The sequence below is a fragment of the Symphodus melops genome (genome assembly GCF_947650265.1).
Source record: "Symphodus melops genome assembly, chromosome: 2".
NCBI classification, from domain to species: domain Eukaryota; kingdom Metazoa; phylum Chordata; class Actinopteri; order Labriformes; family Labridae; genus Symphodus; species Symphodus melops.
In genome coordinates, this window is record NC_136692.1 from 2,551,906 (window position 1) to 2,573,502 (window position 21,597).

Here is a 21,597-nt window from a genome sequence, read left to right on the forward strand (position 1 = left end):
AAGGGGGGCTGGGTGGTCCGGCACTCCTCTGAGCAGTCATCTGTGTCGGACCGGTTGAAGACGATGTTCAGCTGAGGTCCTGGCTCGGGTGGGATCGGAGTGCTGGGTTACAGTGAAGGTTGACTGAAAGTTACCAATCACAGCCTGAGGTTGTTACCCGCCATTAAAACGAAGAAATGTGCCCTCATCATGTGAAGAGCAGAAAGCTCGTTTTGTCTTTAATTTCCTTTTGCGAACGTGTCATCGACCTCTGGGTTCACGTTAGACTTGAGAGCTTCCAGGAACATTTCAACACAGTTGAATGAATAAAAATGGAAAGGCACCTTGACAGACGAAGTCAACACACAAGTGTTAAAAGCAGCAAACGTTATCGACTCCAGAGATCAGGGTAAACCATTCAGTGACTAGTCTGAAACGGTGAAAACAAATCCTTTTGATTCACAGAGAGACTTTCTGTCTTTCACGAGTTTCTGCTTTTTAAGTGTATTAAAAGCAGAAAAATGTCACGGACACGAGGTTCAAGGCTCCATCTGTAGTCCAGGCTTCTTTTGAGGGTTTTTTTAAACCAAGGGTTTTATTCATCAAAAAAAAAAAAAATTCTAAGATATCTGTATTAAAGTCTTAGGAGTTATGAAATAATTCAGGTCAAAAGACAGAGTAAAAATAAAAGACAGCTATACAGAAATTTGAAGAGGGGAAGAAATGGAAATAACCTGATCTGAAACTCAGACTCTTTAATACGTGTTTATAAAAGGACGTCCTTGAACTGCCAATCCACACGCAGCAGTGCGAGCTGCGTTCTGAGAGCTCCACGATTTTGCAGCTGCAGAAATCACAAAAAAAAAAAAAAAAAAAAAAAAGATCACACAGAAATGAAGAGAAAACATGCAAACACCTCGTTGCTTTCTCTTTCTGAAGTTGCTTTGTTGATCGTTTTTGAGTCTTCGTTCAAAATTGACCCGACACTCTCCTTGTGCTTCTCCTGTCCGGCTCGATCTTTTGATTAATTCTATCCAGCTTTGACGCTAGCTGTCTGCGCTAACAAGAGACTGTCAGCTTATTTTGAAACGAATCAGAGCGAAGTGGCGTCGCTGGCAGGCTCTGGAGACGGACCGCGGCGCGCTCTGACTTTGTCGTAAATTGGCAGATCCAGAGGATGAAAGCACTGAGAGCTAAAAGGGTCTTACATTACCAAATGAGAGGTCCCATCTTTCCAGAACAATCTTTTCAGTGGGTTTGACGGGTGAGACAGCTAAGCAGCAGGCCATCGGTACCAGATGACTCTTCAGGCTGAAGTCGGGTTATGAAACGTTATTCATATGGATGATTTGCCTCGTCGGGGGTCTAAACGTCTCCTTCGCAAATCCTTGCTAAGGAAAAAAAGGAGAATTAAAAAGAATCACAGGACATGAAAAGGCTTCCAAACATCCTGATTTGAGCTGCTTTACATTAGATTCCTACCTGCTGTAAATGTCGACGGCAGGTCTGAGTGGAGGGATGTAAATGAGGCTTTCACGCTGTGCTGACTGTCTGTCGCTAAATTAGAAGATCATTGTGCCGTCACGCACGGTTTCACGTGTGACAGAAAGTGTCCGTACATGAGAAGCAATTAAGTCTTTCTCAGTAAGAAGTAAAAAAAAAAATAATTTCAGAGATTTCCAGGGAGAGAGAGAAGAAGGTTGAGAGGAGACTGTGCTCGTGAGATCTCGTGAGTTTAAATAGTAAAATACGGGATCAAACGGCAGAGGGGTTTTTTTTTAGGCACAGCGTTGAAGGCGATGAATTTGGCCAGTAGTTCAGTGAAAGAGAGTGAGCTGCTCTGAAATAGCAGGAACAATGCCCCTCTCTGACTCTGTTTTCTTACTCTGACAATGATTTTAGATGATGATGATGATGTTCCAGGATTTCAAAGACAAAGTGTTGTGTGATGCTCTCGGTGTCTTTGTTTTTTAGGGGATGAATCGACAGCTGGCCGAGCTTGACGTGTCCTCGTGAAGACTTTGTACCGCCATGTTTCTGTGTCATCCGTCTAATCAAAGCACTTTATACACATCACACGTTCATGTGAAGTGTCCACTTTGACATGAGACCAAAGGTGGGATTTGAACCCTTCACCCTCCATGGTTCAAGATTTGAATTTACTCCTTGTAGTTCATGATGTTGGGTAACATTTTTTCCAACAATTTCCCACTTTGGGATCCGTCTATTTTTTGTCTGTCAGAATGTCGCTCTGGTTCAAAAGCAGCTGAGCGAGTTGAATGTTCCAGAGAGTGTGAAAGAAAAAATGATTATCTGTATCTTCGCTTGCTGTCAGAGTGACTCAGGAAGTCAAGTTAGACTGATGATCAAGAAAATGTGCCATTTAAAGAGGCAAATCAAGGGTTAAAAAGTTGGGTTATGGGGGACAATATCAGGACAGGTGGAGACGGACTCACCAGGTCTGATAGGAATAAATTTGACTATTTTAGTTCATTCATTCAACGAGGCGATGGACAGAAATCCCCGATCAAACGAGCTCTTTCCTGTTTTACATCAGAGAGGAAAAAAAAAAAGGTTTTTGCAAAGCGCTTCATCACCTTTTTAGTTCAGCTCTGACCTGAAGGGATGGAAACGGTGTGACTGTGAAGGAGGAGGATTAGATACTCACATGGTTCATGTCTGAAACAGATTCAGAAAACATAAAGAGTTTCTCCCGCCTCCATAAAACCAAGTATATATAACGATCTGTCAAGTTCTGCCACTTCTCGAAACACGAGCTCACATTCACGTCCATCTTTGTCACTGATTGCCAAGCTTAGACTTAGACTTAGACTAAACTTTATTGATCCTTTTGGGATGACTCCCTCAGGAAATTTAGGTAAGCTGTGTGAAGGTGTAGTTCAAAAAAATATTGTCATTGGTTACACGGTTATTTCTGTCACTTTTTTAGGGCGGCTGACTGCTGCCGCGGTTTTTTTCTAACTCTTACCTCTGTTTTGATATTTATATATTTCTCTTTATCGGGCTGAAGATCTGAAGTCAAGAAGATTTTTTTTTTTTTAAAGCACAACAAAAGCGATGGGCTGAGTGTTTTTCAGGCTGTTAGCACATCTTCATCTGTCTACTCAGGACAGATCTGAGAAAAATCAATGTTGTTTATCAGCCACTATAAAACGAAGTGAAAGCAGATGACGCTCGCCGCTGAGTCGAGTGCGATTTATGTGTCAGAAACATCCAGAAAGACTCCTCTGTGAAAGTTGTTGTCAGCTTGTTTGCAGCTCTTTTGTATTCTTCCCCCTGTGCTTTTTACCATCCGCCCATCAGAAGGAGTGAATCCTCTCAGGTGCAGCGTCACAGAGACGTTTGATAAAAGGAAGCCATTTAAAGACAAAGACGAGCTGTGATTTCCTGCAGACATCAGTGATTGAGCTCTTTGTAGCCGACACTCTCAGTCTGCATTACCTTTTGGTTACTTATATATCACATTACTTGTTATATATATATATATATATATATATATATTATAAGTGCTGGAGTCTTTGCAGACACTTTGTGCTCATGAGGGGAAAAGCAGCTATTTGTGCTTCTCTCTCACAGCTTGCATATCCATTGTTGAATTTATGAGGTCGCTATAATCCGTTTGAGAGGAGAGGACAAAGATGCAGAACTCCAACAGCGATCTGACAAAACACTATTAAAATTAAAAAAGCATATTCTCATACATGTGTGTTTATTTATTATGACTTGTGTCTCCTCCAGGAGCACAAACCATCGTTTTCACACACGCACAGCGAGCTCGTGGTCAGTCGACTTCGGATGGTTTTTATACACACAGCTCAACAGCCCACTTTATTCGCTGGCCTCTGGTTCCAGGCGTACATTTCCCCATTTCAATCCCCCCCTTGATTTTTTCACAAAATCCTCACATCAAGAGATCGGCACCTTGATTGGGACCAAGAGAATCAGCTCCCCCCCCCCCCCTAATTCGGCACGAAAGCGGCATGAAAAAAAAAACAGAAAAAAAAGGGACAAAGGTGCCAGACGAGAAATCGATGAAGAAGTCAGGTACATCATCCTCCTGACTGAACATATGCTCGAGCTTCATCTCATGCGTGAGACGTAACACTGAGCTGTGCATATGAACGCTCGGAGCTCGCGCTCTAAACGCCTCTGCATTGGCTTCATTTCCAAAGCTGGAGATTGGTCTTGTAAAAGAAAGAATTTACAGTCAAGGTGAAAAGCTGTAAGTAATAAAGAGTTCGTGAGTGTGAGTTCGCAGACGGTGAGAGAAAGTTAGAAAATGTTGTTTTTTATTTGACGAGCTAAAAAGAGAATCAAAGGATGAACGTGTGTGCCTGTTCCAACGCTGCAGGAAAGAGAAGCAACACGTCCATCGAGTCGAAGTCTTTCAAGTCTTTAGTTTCCATGACAACAAAGAGAAAAGCTTTCTGAGTTGAGCATGAAATACAAACAAACAACTGAGAAGTTTTCAGGGGAGGCATTATTAAACTCTGCGTGTAACCCCATGGAAGAAGAAGACAAAAACTCTACCTGGCTGCTTCACTGTAATCTTTCAAAATGAAACAACATCCAGCTGCACAACATCAGATATTACCAAGTGGAGTTTGACAATGAGCCACAGTCTGGATAAACATCCTCATTCAAGATGTTACATGCAATAGTACGGAGTGAAATGCTCAAATTTATTCCAGTAGATGACTATTAAGTGAGCAAAATGAAGACTGTAGATTAAGATCTCTGACTGCAGCCAGATGTGTCAGTGTCATGCATCAGTGGAGCTCGAGACATCAAACTATTAAATCAAGTGAAAATCAGATTGATTTGTCTCAAAGCTGGATTTGTCACAGGTCATTTTGTATTCAAATCTTTTCTGAGAAAAGTCTAATTATGTACTTGATGCTGTCAAACTTGATTGACAGCTCTGTTGACCAACGCAGCTCCTTGCGGGCCGTTTGCATCAGATCAGCGAGAAATCAGAAAACACGGCGAGAACAAACAAACGCCAACACGTGCCATCGAGTTTCCTTCGCCACGAGTGTCGGACTCAGTCGTGCTGTTGACCACCGGAGGAAGTTAAATACACGTTTGTGTTTTCAGCAGCAGCAGCGGCGTGATTCCAGCCGATCAGTTCAATGAAGACCATAGATTATTGGCAAAATGTCAGAACCTGTCAGGGATATTTTGGCTTCATCCTGTTCAACAGGAGGAGGTTGAGGCACGGCGTCCATTTATATATATATATGACACACAAGAGGAGGATCTGTAAGACAAAAAAAACAACATAATTGAGTAAAAATAAATAAACAAAACACAAAACATGATCATAATGAGTTTGCCCCTTGTCACCTGTATGTGAACTTTAACTGGGTAGATGGGAATAATAAACCACGGCCTCCACATCCTGGATCCACTAAACTAGAGAGAGAAAACATTGTGTCAGACGTCTGATGTGACTTCATCACAGCTCAGCGAACCTTCAAAAAGAGAGAACGAGAGGGGACGGATCTTGTTAAATGATGAGCTCCCTGACGTTTTGATCGTTGGCTTGGACAGCTGGTGATCCGTGTCCACAGACTGGCAGGTCTGAAGGTGATGGTCAGAAATCAGAACTCAACAATAAAGGGCTGAAAAAGGGGACGTAATATAGTTGAGAATGTGTTTCATCAGACTCACAAGGTCACATTTAAAGATGTGCTGCTGGCACACGTTGTTTTTCAGCCATTCTGCTGATTCCTATCAGGTAACTTAGATAAACTCCACATGGCCCCTTTTACAAGCAGAGTTTTGGATCCACATCTCGAGTGGCACTCTACAGGCAAGTTTTTCCTCCCTTTGAATTACCGCTTCCTCTTCCCATCCCACACACCTCTTATCTTTTTCTTGAGATTTTAAGTGGATAAGGGCGCGAGTACATGTGCCTTTTTGTTGTGGTTGAAAAAAACAGAAATCCATTAGTAGTCCTCTGATGTTTATCATCTTTCTCAGCCACATAATAAAGAAAGCATATTAACTTTACTTTTTTTTTCTCTCTCCTCCTTTTGAAACACTGCTCCTTTGTTACAGACCTTGATACTCAAGCCTTTCTTTTAGCTTCTGCTCTCTGGAGAGGGTTTTTATGGGTGAATCAGCACAAAGAACCACAAACCGTACTAATCCAGAATCTGAAATTTCCGGATATTCTGACGACATATTCCCTCATTTTCTCCCATTTACAGCCAATTCCTGCTGATTCCAGTTTCACTTATTGATTGTGGGTCTTTCTGAGGGCTGCGTCAACTTTGTATAAATCGTATATAATCATAATATATAAAAGTAACCTGCTAGAACAGGACTTCTCAGTCCGTACTGTCTGCCTTTATACTTGCTCTTTAATGTCGCTTCGGAGAAAAGCGCCTGCTCAGTGAATCGTAGGAAATAATGAACACAAACCTTACCAAACCCAGCTGGACCATGAACTGCTTGGATTAACAATACTGTTTTCTTTCAACACTCAACAATGATTTTAAAAAAAAATATCTTGCTTTTGTAAATCACATGTTCTGCACCTGAACAACAGAACAACAGATATCGCATTGTTTGAATGTATTATTCTGTCAATGTCAATATTCTTTCATTCTTCCAGCTCCGTTAAAAGAAGGTGATTAAAGGTTCAGTTCGACTGTCACTTTCATAATACATTTACGTAAACAGGATGCGTGAAGAAGAAAACTTTGAAGAAGCAGTTATCATGTTTGAGAGCACATTTGAATGTTGTACAGCAGAATCTGGACACAAAAGAACAAACAATGACAAGAACATAAGAATCAACCACTGCAGCTATTGGGCGAGAGGCACAATCAATAAGTGAAACTGGAATCAGTAGGAATTGGCTGTAAAATCAGATTCTGGATTAATACGGTTTGTGGTTGTTTGTGCTGATTCACCCATAAAAACCTTCTCCAGAGAGCGAACCACTGCACCGCCATGCAGCACACATCGAAATCTCACTGGAACTAAATCCAAACGTCGTCCCTGGAAAGGACGGCTTTCAATCTCATCAACACGTAATCGACATTTATGATGATCCAGTTTGAAAGAGCGTCTGCACCAACCATTGAAAACTTTAAATCACGGCTAAAAAACCCACCTCTTTGCTCTGGCCTTTAATACAAGCTGAGCTCTTAACATTTTTTATTCATGCTCTTATTTATTGTATTGTATTTTTAATCATTTTAAAGTTTGTTATAGTGTGGGTTTTTTTTTTTGGTTTTTTTTTGTTTTTGCCTGTACAGCACTTTGGTCAACCAAGGTTGTTTTAAATATGCTGTAGAAATAAACTTTGATTTGATCAGTCGTTGAGGAAATATCACCATCTATCTGAGCATCGGTGTACAACTCTATTGAGCACATCCCCGATGTTGGTAAGGCCAACAATAACCCTGTTTGCTGTAATTGGACTTCAGTGCGTGTGATGTTTCTGCATGGATGGCCATGACATCAGGAACTATGCAGAGTGTCTGAGCTGAATACAGAATGGCACTAATCTGTTACATGTTCACACATTTGTATTTATCCTTTATTTAAACAAGAAGGACCAGGGATGCCCTGCAGTGATACAAACACATGACCTCCTTCAGTTTAACAACCTCAATCATCTCTCTGTCTCACCGACGCCAATTTCAGCTTGAATCACCTTTACAAGAAGACGTCTGAATGGACGTATTGTCTCGTTCACTTCCTGCACACCCTGCCTCATCAGAACATCATTAATGCCAAGAAATGAAGCGTCCGAGCAATTTATGAGAATGTCTGACCTGACAGCTTGAAGTCTGATTTGTGTAACCCTGTAGATAGCAGCATATTATCTATCTAACCGTGTTAAACGTGTGCTATTCTTTGCCTTGTTGCCCCCCTCCACGGACAATCAATTAATCACAGCAGTCTGCTCTGCCCACACTCCTCTGCGTAGAGCCCTTAAGATGAATTGAAATGAGTCGATCTGATGAAGTATTTCTTGTTTTCATTACCAACCCCCCCAATACCTTTATTTAAATCCTGCCCCCCCGTCACCTAGCAACTTCGCCAGATCGGAAACTAGCTGGCACAATAACCCCTTGAGATGTCGTTTTCCAGCGGCTCCTCGATAACTTGAAGGCTCCTTTTTCTTTTCATTTGTCCTGCTGGCTCTATTTGTTGAAGGATTATCTCTTTTGAATTGGCGGTCAATTGATTACAGGATGTGATTTAGACCACAAGGACACATCTGATAAATTAGAAAGATGGAAGTTGTGAATAAAGACCATTTATATTTCTCTGTGTAGACCGTTTACGTGACAGATATGGGAGCGAATGTTGTTCACAAGGTTATTGATTGAGGTTGCCAATCACATACAGATTATACATAAAGAAAAATGTAAGTACTTACAAGACCTGTCCTTGTGTGTGTGTGGGCATCTCTGCATAAAACTCGGGAGTTTGTCACGTTTACACAAGGGACAGTTTGGCTTGATCACCGAGACCTTGCACCTCCAAATCTGATTTTTAGCACATCCAGATTGTATGTGATTTTTTTTATTTATTTATTTTTTATTTCGCCAGTCTGGATACAAAAAGCCACATGAGATCTGATTTTTCCAAATCTGATCCAAACCACATACGTAGGTGGTTTCGAATGAGGAATCAATAGACGGGCAAATCGCATCTGATTATTTGCGATTATTTGTATCGTGGACATGTCAGTCAATTAGATCAGATTCTGGTCTGATTTGGCCGGCAGTCTGAACCAAGCCCTGGGGCCTGCTGGTGTCATGTCCTGAAACGCCACAGTGAGCTCATTAGAGCTGAACCTGACTCTCTCAATGACCATTTGTGTCTGAGAGCATGTCATGTGTTTTGTGTACGGGTGTTACCAAAAGAGAAAATGGTGATTTATTAGGCTTGCATTGATTGTCACCACAGGAGCACTTGCTGGCGGTGATTGTGATCGAGTCTGTGTGCTGCCTTATCAGACTTGTCAATAAACAACTTTAAATTGGTCGTCGAGCGCTAAAGGGGGGGGGAGCATCCCTACAGGCAATCTGAGAGAGTGAGCTGGAGACACGCCGTGCAAACACTAACGCAGACAGTGAAGGACCGAATTAATTCAATGACAAGAAAATCTCATGGGATAGGACTCGTTTTAAGGCTTTAATTAATCAGCTCCTGGAGCCGTTCTTTGGCAAAGATTTTTGCAAGGATCAGGGTGATGGAAAATATTTGTGTGCATGAGATGGCAGTCACTTTTCAGATGGAGGGTTTCGATATGTACTGGCTGCAAGACTTTGACAGAGCTGAGGAGTGACACATGGGGCAGCAGCTGAAAAACACCTGCTCTCAGGAGCAGATGTGTTCATTACATAACCCTCATCTCACACACGTGCTGTACGTAAATAAATAAACACAACTGCTCGTTAGCAAGACGATAGAAAGCAAGCTTAAAGTGCAAATACTACAAATGCATAAACAATCACATGAATTACAGCAGGAAGCTCAGAAAGTTCAGTCGGGACGATTATGTTCTGCATGCTGGTTTAATGTTTGTTCATGTAATGTGCCAATTAGTCCCACCAGCCTCAGACGACATCGTCATCCAACATCCCCACCGCCACAGGGGACTCCACGGGGGATAGATCTAGCTGTTTATGCCAAACTTTCTACAAGGCTAGGAAAATAAATGAGGGTGTTTATGTTATCATCGTTTACCACCACATGTATAATATACAATAATAATGTATTTATTTAAAGGTCACATACTATGCAAAATACACCTCATCAGTTTTTTTTCTGACACTCATACGTGTCCCTAGTCTCTTACAAACGTCTCCTATCTTTTTAAGAGATGTTTGTAAGTGAGTGAAAAGTCCATCCTCTCCGTCTTCTGCCTGCTCCACTTTTCAGAAAATGTGTGCTCAAACAGGCCGTTTGGAGATTTTCCCCTTTATGACATCACAAAGGGCAGTAGCCCCTCCCCCCAGGTGGGTGACACTCCCACAGCTAGGTGTTTGTTCTGCCCTCTGAGTCTGCCTTCTCACCGTAAACAATAGGACATGGAGCCAGAAAGCACCGAGTACACCCGAGGCCCTTCCAGAGAGGGGGCGTGGTCAGACACAGCTCATTTACATATTTAAAGCTACAGGCACAGAAACAGCCTGTTCTGAGCAGGGCTGAAATAGAGGGGTTTATAGACATGATCAAATACAGGATCAGAGTGGATTTACAACAACACACTTCACACGTGTTTTGAGGAGCTCTGACACTTATTAAAACAGTTTGAAGAGAAGCAGAAAAGATCTTCAAAAGTTAATTTTTACAACTAGTTAGTTAGTTAGTTTTGTGCTTTTCACGGCTGGTTCAAAGAACAAAAACAACTCTTAAAGAAAGTGGTTATTGATTTGATCACAGATGTGATATGAGCGTATTCCCCATCAGAAGCCTCTCGTCCATGGTGCTTCTTAATGCTATGACTGTTAGCGGAGTGCGTGTGCTGATTGTTTACTTGTTATACTCCATCTGTTCTCTCTCAGAGCGGCTGTCAGTGGACTGGACCCAATGTGTAATGAAAGTCAGAGTTTAAATTGGAAAATCAGAAAATGACTTAACACGTTGAAGCCTGAATTTGTTTCCAAGTATTAAAACTTTTTTTTGTTCATGTGTTTCTGCTTTCAAGTAGATGCTAAATTAAGTTGAAAATGTTAATTTGAAAACAGCACATAAATAGATATTACATAAAGTTGCACATACATAGCACATCAAACGAATGTTGTTCTGTCTCTGACTGGTCCTATAATAAACTAATTCTTGCAAAAGTTTCCTATAGGTATGTATTGAAAGTGCATCAACCGGCATTGGAGGAATACGGACGCTATTTTGGCTGCATTTGGAGCGGAAGTGGTTTGATGCAAATTCGTGTCAAGGGGTTAAAGACGCAATATGTAACCGGACACCTCGTGTTTAAAACAGGTTCTGCAGACCAAATTTAAAACATATCTCCCTCTGCATCCGTCTGTAAACCTGTAACCTGTAAACCTTTTTTAACAAGCATCTCCAACATTGATCCTAGTTTGAGAGAGAGAAGGGAGCGACAGGTCCGATACATAGACATTATTGATGACGCCTGAGGGACATCCCCCATTGGTTACTGCAGTGGGCTCTGGAGTCCCATCAATGGCGGCCTCCGTGCTGGAAATCCCTTCTCAGTCTAACTATCAGTCAAGCTAACAACAGGCTGAGCGCTGGAGCTGAGGCGGGCTTTAAGCCTCCTTAAAAGCAACACGGTGGCACTCGTTACGTAGGTCAGCTACACGCCTTATTGTGAGTAACTCTCATCCTTCAAATTATCAAAATGGAAGAAAATTAGCCCCAGTACAGCGTCTGCTGATCAAGGACTGTTTTATTTATCACGCCTATAAATGATGAGTCCTCGTTTGATTACATTTATAATTTGGCAAATTAACTTTCCAGAAGCTGGAGCCATCAATAATTTTTGTTTTTGTTTTTAACAACTCCCGAGCTTTATAGAAATTAACATTTTAAACTCTGATTTACCCAAAAACATCCATCAGGAAAGCCCATTCATCATCAAAGCGTAGAAATGGACCAGCTGTAGGACAATAAAGGGGAACCAAGGTGACATTATGATAAATGAGCATCCACACAAACATTAGGATATATGACCTGCAGCTTCCACCGCGAAGAAACATTGTGTAAGAAACTGTTTAAAGATGCATGAGCTACATTACATAAAAGGCTATTACAACAAGACAAGAAATCATTTATGAAAAGTTTCATTTATAGGAAAATGCTGAAAGACATTATTATTATTATTACAAGTCTATATGCACAGGAGAGAGATGTTTAAGTCTTCTAAGTTGTTTTGAACCACATAACTGCAAATTCATTCTAAAAATCTAATCTAAAAATGACAAGACAGAAAATCTTTGGATGACTCAGGCGTCTTTAATTTCTTTTCTTTTGTGCCATCACGATGGTCTTCCCGTCCTGCTGCCGAGACATTGTTCAAAGGAACATCAATTTGTCAGTTCAAACTTCTTTAATAACTGTCATTATCTTCACTGTTTTGTTTTTGCCGTCAACAAATGTCGACCTCCTTCAGGAATTAACATCGTCAGAAAAATTCAATCATTACGTGAGAGATGAAAGGAAATTATTTTATCTCTTATAGTGCTTACCCTTTATGATGTCTGTTTGTTATTTTCCAAAACTTAATGTTTTTTTTTCTTGTAACGTCCTCAGGCTGTTTGAACTAGACGTGTAAATTCAGAGGTTGCGTTAGAATTTCTCGCCATCTCACACGTTGACAGACGTCCCCACTTTCAGACTTCATCCAGTTTGAAAAATTATGAGAGACCACAGACAGTTCAACCCATTTTTACCATTCTGATCCTCTTGAGTGCAAACACTTGACTATTCCTCCAGACTGCAACGCCACACGTCTGCTGTTTGAAGAAACGACTTCACAGTGGCGGCGATTTCCACGGCCATGAAACCCCTGTGATCAAACACGACTTCAGACGTCACCATGTCTTCCAGGAGACATTAGAAACTCACTCGTGTTGTTGCCATACTTCCACAATGGGGGCCTGTAGTACGAAGCAGGATTTGAGGTTCAGGGTTTACACGGGGTTTATCGCCACGGTAACATACGCTGCACACCGTAACCTGCTCCAGGTTAAATTTGAAACCACAGAAGGGGCAAAGGCAACCCCACCTGTGCTGCTTAATATTACAACTTCTGCAAGTATTGCATTATAATGTTTATTCTTTGACAAAGTGTTTACTGTTGTTTGTGTTTGTAAAGGAAGCCCATTTGAACTTTGGCCCTCATTATTTTTTTCTCTTTCCCCTTTTTAGTTATTGTTGCCTCGGGCCCCAACAGAATCTAGAACTGCCACTGCTACCATGTAAAAATTACTCAACCTCCAGCTGCTTCAATTTTCTCCAATGAATGAACCGTTTAAGCAACAGAGCAATTTAAAGCCGTCTTGACGGTCACACGTTACTTAACTTGCAATTGAAATTCGCTGAGAAATTCTGGTAAATGAAACTGGTCTGAAAAGACAGAAAACCGACAGTCAAGCTTCACTGACCTTGATAACCCCGTCACTCATTTTCCTGTCTGCTGCGCAGAGTGTTTTGACAGATTGTTGGCTTTTCTGATTTTACCCGTCTCATCCGAGGTGACCTCTATGTGAAAACATGTCAGTGCCCAATCAAACGGCTTGTTAATTGATCTTTTAATGTGCTGTGAAAGCTGTGACAGAAGATGAAAGCTTTCACCTCACTTGGTCCCGCTGTTACTTGTGATGCAACACATTGCAACACATGTTCTGTCCCGTGTCCTTTTTTACAGTCTCACATGTAACAAGGGAGACGGGGAGAATCTGCTCCTGTTTTCCACATCTCATTGTCACTTTTCTTATGGTTCTTGGTTGTTTGGTCTTTTATTTAAAGGTCACATATTCTCCTCCTCTTCATTGTAAATAATTCTTATAGCTCCTCTTCAACATGTGTGTGAAGTGTGTTGTTGTAAATCCACTCTGATCCTGTATTTGATCATGTCTATAAACCCCTCTATTTCAGCCCTGCTCAGAACAGGCTGTTTCTGTGTCTGTAGCTTTAAATATGTAAATGAGCTGTTTCTGTGTCTGTAGCTTTAAATATGTAAATGAGCTGTGTCTGACCACGCCCCCTCTCTGGAAGGGCTCGGGTGTACTCGCTGCTTTCTGGCTCCATGTCCTATTGTTTACGGTGAGAAGGCAGACTCAGAGGGCAGAACAAACACCTAGCTGTGGGAGTGTCACCCACCTGGGGGAGGGGCTACTGCCCTTTGTGATGTCATGAAGGGAAAAACTCCAAATGGCTTTTTAGAACACACATTTTCTGAAAAGTGGAGCAAGCAGAAGACGGAGAGGATGGACTTTTCACTATGATGAGGGGATTTATCGACAGACTAGAGACACTTTAGCGTTATAAAAACATGGTGAGGTATATTGTGCATAATATGTGACCTTTAAGTAAATGTCTTATTATAGTTTATTTCACATGAAGGTGATAAATAATGAAAACATAAACAGCCTCATTTATTTTTCTCGCCTTGTCCTCTGAGACTGATGGGCTGAAGCAGGCAATGAATCTGTGAAAGCTTGGCACTGATGGAGAGGTGAAGGTTTGGAACATGGTGAAGTTTATTTTGCATAGTTGAAAATTATAAAACAATTTAAAGACGGTCAGCACTTTTTGTTTCTGAGGCTCTTTAACTGTTTACAGGTCTCTTTTAATGAACATGTCAGTCAACATATCTATCTATCCATCCATCCATCCATCCATCCATCCATCTAATTCGTTCCAGTTTTGTTTTCCGTATGTTACATAATGGCTCCTATTTATTACGAAAAAGAAGGTTAAATAAAATTCCCTATTTTATTTTTTTATTTTTTATTACAAGCTCATTCAAAAACAGCTTTTTAAAAAAACAAAAAAAACAAACACCTATATCTTTAAGATTAGTAATGTAGTGTGTGTGTGTGTGTGTGTGTGTGTCCGTCATTCCCCAAAGGTTCACATTCATCTTGACTGTCTCTCTCACGTCCTGTTACGTGTTCAAAGTTTTTCACAAACTGCTTAAGTTTCTTTTCTTTTTTTTCCAAAACGTTTAAAGCTCAACAAACCCAGTAGAGTTTGATTTGCTTTGCTCACTGTGTTATCACAAAAAGCATATATTTACTGTCAGGACAAAAGTTCCAATCTTATCTGAATGTGCCTCAAACATCTAATCAAGTGTGTCTGGAGTGATTTAATTGGAGTCGGGCACAACTCTCAAAAAGCCTCTGAAGACGTTCAAATAAAAAAAAGTTTATTCAAGTAAAGAAGCAAATAAGCCTGATCTGAATCCAGATCAGCTGCCCCCCCCCCCCCCAGACTCGCTGCAAAGAGACTCAAAGACACCCTGATGTGTCCAGCTCATCTCGATTTCATGTTTAAAGGCCATTTCTGCTTTAACACATAACCACGATCTCTACAGAAACCTGTGACATCTGTCAGACTTTGTCAGTGCTGATGTACAGTCTGTGGCTTACGCGGCTTTTGTGCTTCGTCACTTACGTGAATCAATGTGAATTCACGCTGGGACACCAAAATTACACTTTTACTGAGGCAACGTGTAAGTACAAAGGGTGTGATGCAACTGAAGTTTGCTTTGAGGCGGTTGCAGAAGCACAGTCTCTGAGCGGCTAAAAGAACAATATACTCCACCCCCACCCCCCCCCCACCCCCAAAAAAAAAACAGTAGACATGAAAGGACAAAAGAAATCCATTCTGTTTCACTGTGTTCTGAAGAATAAAGACAAACGTTTAAATAAAACTCTGTTGCTCTAATTAAGTCGGGAAAGTGTGCAAACAGGTAAAACAAAGACGTCAAATTTCATGCAAATGAACATGAATCAGAAGAGGATGAAAAAGCTTGCAGCCTTTCTGAGAACCTGCTGCATACAGAAGGAATTCATGATCTCTTTGTGTCACGCCATTTTAATATAATTGGTCAGACTATTTCTGTCTTTAATTGAGAGCCTGCTAACACCTACCCTACCTGCCACAGTAATCGACCTTATCAACCCTGTGCACTGTGAGGTGGTCACTTCATCCCCTGCCATCATGGTCGCTTGTCCTCATGTCAAACCGAGAGGGAAGAGAAAATCTCAGAAAGGCTTTAACAATTTTACCTGCTTTGAGGTTTTTGCTGCTATAGATTCAAGATGTTCAGATGCGCAGTGACATTTAAGGACTGTTCCATGAGGCCATGCAATAACAATAAACAATCAATTTAGTAATAGGCCTACACATATACATACAGTAAAATAGAATCAAATGTACAAAACAAAACAAAACATAATAAAATAAAAGTGAATACACACTCCAGAGCCCACGCCTGTGTTGTTCTTTTTATGCTCATACTCTTGTTTTGTTACTCTGTTCTTTAGCTCATAATTAGTCTAAATTGTTTTGTACTTTTTCATAACAGTGACAGCTCAGATATATGTGGGAGAAAAGAAGGACAGCAGCCTTGTAGCTTCAGTCTTATAAACGCGGTCGGGGATCTGAAACTCGGCTGAGCCCGACAAATCCGAGACGTTCAGCACTGCAGGTACTGCATGCCCCCCAAAGATCCTGGACCTTCAGAAAAGGACTACCCTGGCACAGATTCTGACTTCATGCAAGCCATTTCAGGAAACTGTAAGTCTAATATAATATCTGCAAAAAGCTGAGGGAATGACTTCCTTCAGTAGTCTGGTCTCTTTGAAGGGATGCTGCTCCACAGTCGATTTATCTTTGAGTTTGACTTCCCTCCCTTGTCACGGACTTCAAAAAGAATCTACTGCTGACAGGAAGGATGTCACAGCACACTGAAATGAAACCTTTTTTGCACCTTGTTGGAATAGACTGTGACAGTGATAGTGGTCAGAAAAGTAATCCTCATGTTTCCCTTTTTTCTCATATTGGGCTTTCACACTCATGGAATGAGAAACAGAGCGACTGACCTTTACCCAAAAAGATTGTGACATCAATCGACTGTAAACCCCCCCCCCCCCCAAAAAAAAAAACGAGCCCTCGCATGATGAAATAAAAAGCAAAAGAAAGGTGTGAGGAACAGCAGAACAGCAGATCAATAATAATGCTGATTAAACTTGGTGGGGTGTCAACCTTTTAGTGTATCGGTTCATAAGGTTGAAAAAACAAGACACCGAAGAGGTTTGGGGATAAAAAGCACAAAAACAATTTTCCATTTAGGGATGCAGCACAGGTGCTTTTTTTATCTATCATTTTATATTGTGGTATGCAGAATCAGGATTCACTAGTGGGACCTACAGTTTCCATCCATCTATGGACCTGTTAATGGCTCTCTTTTTTAAACTATTTTGATGCATTTTTGCAAATTTTGCACTGTGCAACCTTTCTTCTGCTATCCTGATTTGCTGCTGTAACACCGTCAATTCCTCTGTTTGTGAGATGAATAAAGGCAACAGCACTAACTACATCATGTTATAATTCATCAGGTCAAGTGTACCGACGGATCAAATGTGTTCACTCCGTTGAACTTCATCATCCATCCAGTATGTATAGTGCTTTTCCCCCCTCAGGGTAGCAGGGGGCTGGAGTTGATCCCAGCTGCCATTATAGGAAAGAGGCGAGGTAAACCTTTGACTAATCGCTTGTCAATAACACGGCTGGCATGTAGAAGCAGACGACCAGCCACGCTCACATTCACACCTACGCGTAATCAGCCAACCTAAGGAGCATGTGTTTGGACTGGTGGAGGAAGCAGCGACCCGACCCACGCATGCAGGGGGAGAACATGCAGAGAGGTCTCTGTAGCATGTTAGTGAGTACGGTTCATGTTCAGCTGTAATCCTCCATGAAGGTTCCCTGGGATCAGATCCGACCTTTCCCCTCTGACATTCCCCCTCCCCATCAACTGTCCTGTCCCTACAAATAAAAGCTGTGTACCTACATTATGTTATGATTAATGACGTTATTTATACATACATTTAAAATCAGAGCACATACATTATGACATGTGACAAGGCGCTCATGTTTTTTGCATCACAGCTCCTGGAAAAATTCAGAGAAATAAATTCTAGGAAGAAACCGTCTCTGCTGTAATGAATTCAAACACGTGGACGAGACACGTTTTGTTTCCAGCCGTATTCTGCTAAAATCACTTCAGTGTCAGTCGTGTCATTGCCTCCCATTCGCCGCCACACTTTAATGACATAAATGTGACTAGATGGTGAAATTCAATGTGTTTGCGGGCAGTGTATAAAAAGCTGAAAGAGTAACATGCATTTGAAGGGTCTTTTCACACTTTATGTTCTGCTTTACAGAAACATCATGTTCAAGGTGCACAATGCTTTCAACCACACGCCACCTTTAGTAATGATGATTATCATGCAAGGGTCTTTCTGGAACTGAAAAATGCTAATGAGGGTTTCACACGTGAATTGGGGAAGAAATTATATGGATGTAAAAATCCTACTATGAGTTTTATATCACATGGAGTTGCTTCCAATCCAGGTCTTTGAGGGCCAGTCTGGAGACCCTACATTCAGTTTTTTTGGGTTCCTAATCAGATCCTAGATTACAGGTTTGCACAGTTTGAACAAGCAATTGCTGCACTGAGTCCTTGTCCGAGATCTGAATAAAAAAACACTGTATCATTCCGACCGTCAAGGTCAAGAAAAGGTCATTCTAAACAAAAGGTCCAAAGATGGTGATTACGCTGATGGTAAGATAACAAGGACGCTCAACAGAAAATGTTTCAAACATACTCGCCCTCTTTGTCAAGCCTCCCGCCACCCTAAATGCACCGTTAAAAAAAAAAAGTAAACCACGCCCACCGCTAATTACCTGAAATCAACCCCATAAAAGAAACTAAATATAACAAATAACAACTCACACAAATTATGGCTCCTACACTCGTCAAGCGACATCCTGCGGTGTTGAAAAATAAAAACAGAATACCTTTTCAGCAACGTCAAACACCAACAATCGATAAACAATAAGTTAGCTAACAGTGGGAACATGGCCGACGCCACAGCTCTGCACATTTCATATGCTCTACTTTTGGTACAACTGAGATGCACATCATCCCTTCTGTTTGTGGTAACATCCAATATCCCACTTTCTTCTACACATTTATGCTGTTTGACTTCTGCATCAAAGCCGAGCTTGGGAACTGTGGAGTCTGTGCACACGGCCTTGGACAGTTTGGGGACGACCAACCAGATTATCTAGGTGTTAGTCCGCCTTCGAGTATTTTGCCTTGGCTCATGTATTCTTCCTCTGCGTAATATTATGAGGAAACGCTGCATAAATGTTCATTGTTATGCAGATGATACTCAGCTATACGTGTCAACGAAGGGACATTAGGATGACCAGAAAATGTTTTGCTACTGAACTCAGACAAGACTGAAGTTATTGTGCTTGGCCTTTAAAACCTAAGAGAGACAATATCTCATGATGTAGCTGTGCTTAACAGCATTACAATTACATTATGCACCATATATACTCTTTAGTAAAGCGTCTCGAAATTACACTCATGTATTTGTGCTTTACAAATAATGAGCGATTGACACGCTTTCAGTCAGACTAATATGTCTAAAGTTCAGTTTTATTAAGACTAACTCACTAAATGTATACTAGGATACTAAATGTAAAAAATGGTTTCATACAGGAGGGTTAATGCTTGAGGACGTTTCATCAAAAATACAATCACAACATAGTAGAACATATAACACTGGCATTGGAGTTACAAAGAAAAGAGGGTGAAGAGGTGAAATTCTGCAACAGCATCTTTACCCAGGCCCACTCGCTCCAATGAATGTTCCTGCTGTGTTCAGACATCAGCTCAGCTCTGCACGGATCTGCCCACCTGATGCAGCACACCTCTATTCTGCAGAGGATTTAAAAAAAAGACAGGCCAAACAAGAGGTGATGAATCAGTGGTAGAAGTCAATTTGAGTCGGTCTTCAGGGGATATCGAATAAAGATGGAGGTGGATGATGGACGGGTCAGGTTTGAAAAGGTGAATATACGCATGGCTGTGTTGGACGGGGGTTTTAGCGTGGAACACCGGGGAGATGTCTGATCTCCCATGTTCAGGGACAGAATTGTCTCGTGTACCGGGCCAGCAAGCGTCGCTCACAGCGTGTAATTCTTCCCTCTGTTCACAAAGGGTCCTGGAAGGCAACTCCCACTGAGTCTTGGCGGTAAAACATCAAGGAGTGGGCTGTGCGGGTGTGAAAGCGCCATCTGGAGTAGAAGGAAGGGAGCTTGCCTGGGTGCAGAGAAGGCATTGACAGTAAAAAAAAAAAAAAAAAAAAAAAAAACCTTGGAGTGTCGTAAATTTCCCATGTTTAGGCGGCACTGAAGAGATATCGGGATGATGCTTGGCTCTAAAACTGCAACACCAGAAGCTCATTCAATGCTGAGCTACAGGCTGATACTGTTGTATCATAATCCTTTCATGGACTCTATCTTGAGCTGAGACATGTAATACCGGCCATTGTTCCTGCAGGAGAGAAGACTGAATGTTATAAGACTTGGAGAGAGAGAGAGAGAGCGAGAGAGACAGATGTCTTTTAGGAGGCCTGCTGCAGAAAAATTGATAGTGTCAGAGCTTTGGAGGAATCCCTGCAAGACATCCGAGCTTGACTGATCTGACTCTGACAGGTGCTGTGTCTGTGATGAAGAGCTGCAGTGTCAGAGCAAGAGGAAACAGAAACACACCGAGCAGGTGCAGCTGAACCATTCTCTCTCGATTATGTTGAACTGGGATTTATTAAAAGTAGTGAGTAGGTTTTCCGTATTATTACTCACCTGGAGCTGGTATCTAAATCCTTCGAACAAACAATCAAGCTTTTATTTATAGAGCACCTTTTATATGCAATTCAAAGTGCTTTACAGCGAGTGAAAATAAGAAAATGCATGAAATACTAGACGCAAACATTGTGCAAATGAAACCAATAAAAAAAAGGTAAAGGCATCAAACTGTCATCCTCACAAAAACCGCCCTCCTCATTCATGCACGGCCTGCTCCGACCTCCACCTCTGCTGCAAGGAAGTGGAATACAAAGAAGAAATCCTTCCAGCAGATTATAAAGCGATTCATAAAGCGTCTCCAGATTGCTAAAGCGTTAGAAATACATTACAGCATCAAAGATAACAAACGTACCATGAATGGAAATAATAAAACAGGTAAAGATAAGGTGTTAGGGATAAAGAAGAGCAATAGAAATGATGTGTTATTCTCTGATGTAACGATTTATAATCTCTTTGTTAATTTTGAATGATTCTTGTCTAGTTTTTTTATTTGTGTCTTCTGTAAACACATTTAATTCAATTTAATAAAAAATGTTATTTGTCCCAAAAACAGCCTGAAATGTGCTTTTACACATGTGATCTGAATTTAATTAGCCTAAATATGCTGGAAAACAAAACACATCACCAGAGGTATGACATTCACATGCAGAGAGCCTTAAACATACCTCAAACCTCGATGCAATGAAGAAGAAAAACAATCCATTCACACTGAACATGAACATTGCCATTGCGACAGCTCCCATTTCTCCGACGGTCAGTGAACGCAGCAGGAGGAGTCACGCGTTGTTTGCCTTGGTGTAAACATGGCGGACGATGGGGAGTCGTTGGAATCCTGGCTCAGTAAGTTCTCTCTGAAACAGCCTTTTTTTTTAAAAAAAAACACCATATATTCAAAATGAGGTTTGAACTTAATGCGGAGGGTGTCCTTGACATTGACACGCGTTCCCGTAAAAAAGAATAAACAGCTTCTCGCGATAACTCACATTCTTGACAGGAGGAGGCTAACAAGAGAGCTGCAGGATAATGATGGAAATCTTTTTTTTTTTTTAAAAACCCAAGCTGTGCTGCATTTGTTTGTGTCCTGGACTTATAGTCGGGTTTGTTACAGGATTGAATGATTATCTACACATAGCATGTTGTGTGCTTCTTCTGCCTGCAGTTACAGACTAAACACCTCCAGGCTTT

At 41.3% G+C, this 21,597-nt stretch overlaps 1 protein-coding gene across 2 annotated transcripts in view; it reads left to right on the forward strand.

Moving 5' to 3' along the window:
- The first annotated feature begins 21,122 nt into the window (after positions 1 to 21,122).
- gga3a (golgi associated, gamma adaptin ear containing, ARF binding protein 3a) overlaps positions 21,123 to 21,597 on the forward strand; it is a 12,497-nt gene continuing 12,022 nt past the window's right edge. The window contains exon 1 of one of the 2 annotated variants that reach the window (XM_079337374.1): positions 21,123 to 21,252. In XM_079337374.1, coding sequence (XP_079193500.1) covers positions 21,216 to 21,252 — 37 coding nt within the window. In that variant the 5' untranslated portion in view covers positions 21,123 to 21,215. The remainder of the gene's footprint in view (positions 21,253 to 21,597) is intronic. The other variant, XM_079337375.1, reaches the window with a different exon arrangement.